A 1138-nucleotide genomic window follows, 5' to 3' on the forward strand; every position below is an offset into this window, starting at 1 on the left:
ATGAACCCCCGAGCCTGCTATGCCTTGCTGTTGGCTCTGTGGCTAGGTGGCTTTACTCATTCCATCGTACAAGTGGCCCTTATTCTCCACTTGCCCTTCTGTGGCCCAAACCAACTGGATAACTTCTTCTGTGATGTGCCGCAGGTCATCAAGCTGGCCTGCACAGACACCTTTGTGGTGGAGCTCCTGATGGTCTCCAACAGTGGCCTGCTCACCCTCCTGTGCTTCCTGGGCCTTCTGGCCTCCTATGCAGTTATCCTGTGCCATGTAAAGGAGCACTCCTCTGAAGGGAAGAGCAAGGCTTTCTCCACATGCACCACACACATTATCATTGTGTTTCTCATGTTTGGACCTGCCATCTTCATCTACACTCGCCCCTTCAGAGCTTTCCCAGCTGACAAAGTGGTTTCCCTCTTTCACACGGTGATCTTTCCTTTGATGAATCCTGTGATCTATACCCTACGCAATCAGGAAGTGAAAGCTTCCATGAGGAGGTTACTGAGTCAGCACATGGTTTTCTGAATGGAACAAAAAAATGAGAAAATCAAAAAAGAGAAAAGGTCCAGTTTGATTAATTAAATAATGTATTCATTATGCACTGAATCAGTCAACCATTTAGCAAATATTGTGTTCATTAAGCACTTTCAATTTTCAGGCACTATTATAGTTGTATGAATAAGACAGGTAAGATTCGCAGTCTCCTATGGTTACATTCAAGTACATAAAGACAGATTAAACTATTAAATCTAAAAAGAAAACACCATAATATTAAAACAAGATAGTGCTCTGAAACAAATCAAAAGCAATGCTATGATAAAGTTTGACTGGAAATGATAGTTAACTTTACTTTTGATTGCTAATCAAGGTCTTGAGTGGTATTTAACTGATATCCAGATGACTTGAAAGAAACAATCAATAATTACCTGGAGACAAAAATATCTGGGCAGAGATGATGACCAGTACAAGTACACAAAGATCTTAGGAGCTTGGTACATTTGAAGACCATAAAGAGATATAGAGTAGCTGTAATGCAGTTAATGAATGTGAAAGTGGCAGGAAATGAAATTGGAGAAGTTGGTATGAGCAAAATCTTGTATTTCAGGTGATGGTAAGAATTTCAATTTATTCAAATTTTAAA

At 40.0% G+C, this 1138-nt stretch overlaps 1 protein-coding gene across 1 annotated transcript; it reads left to right on the forward strand.

Annotated features, from left to right (window-relative positions):
- LOC102251370 (olfactory receptor 4N5-like) lies at window positions 1-522 on the forward strand. The gene has a single exon (XM_005861322.1). The coding sequence runs from the start codon at window positions 1-3 to the stop codon at window positions 520-522; it is 522 nt and encodes a 173-aa protein (XP_005861384.1).
- Window positions 523-1138: the final 616 nt, after the last annotated feature.

This window comes from Myotis brandtii, unplaced genomic scaffold, assembly GCF_000412655.1.
Source record: "Myotis brandtii unplaced genomic scaffold, ASM41265v1 scaffold1480, whole genome shotgun sequence".
Taxonomy (NCBI): Eukaryota; Metazoa; Chordata; class Mammalia; order Chiroptera; family Vespertilionidae; genus Myotis; species Myotis brandtii.

Bases quoted from the DNA above. Each gene is read 5' to 3' on its own strand.
- LOC102251370 (XM_005861322.1), top strand. From the start codon at position 1: ATGAACCCCCGAGCCTGCTATGCCTTGCTGTTGGCTCTGTGGCTAGGT.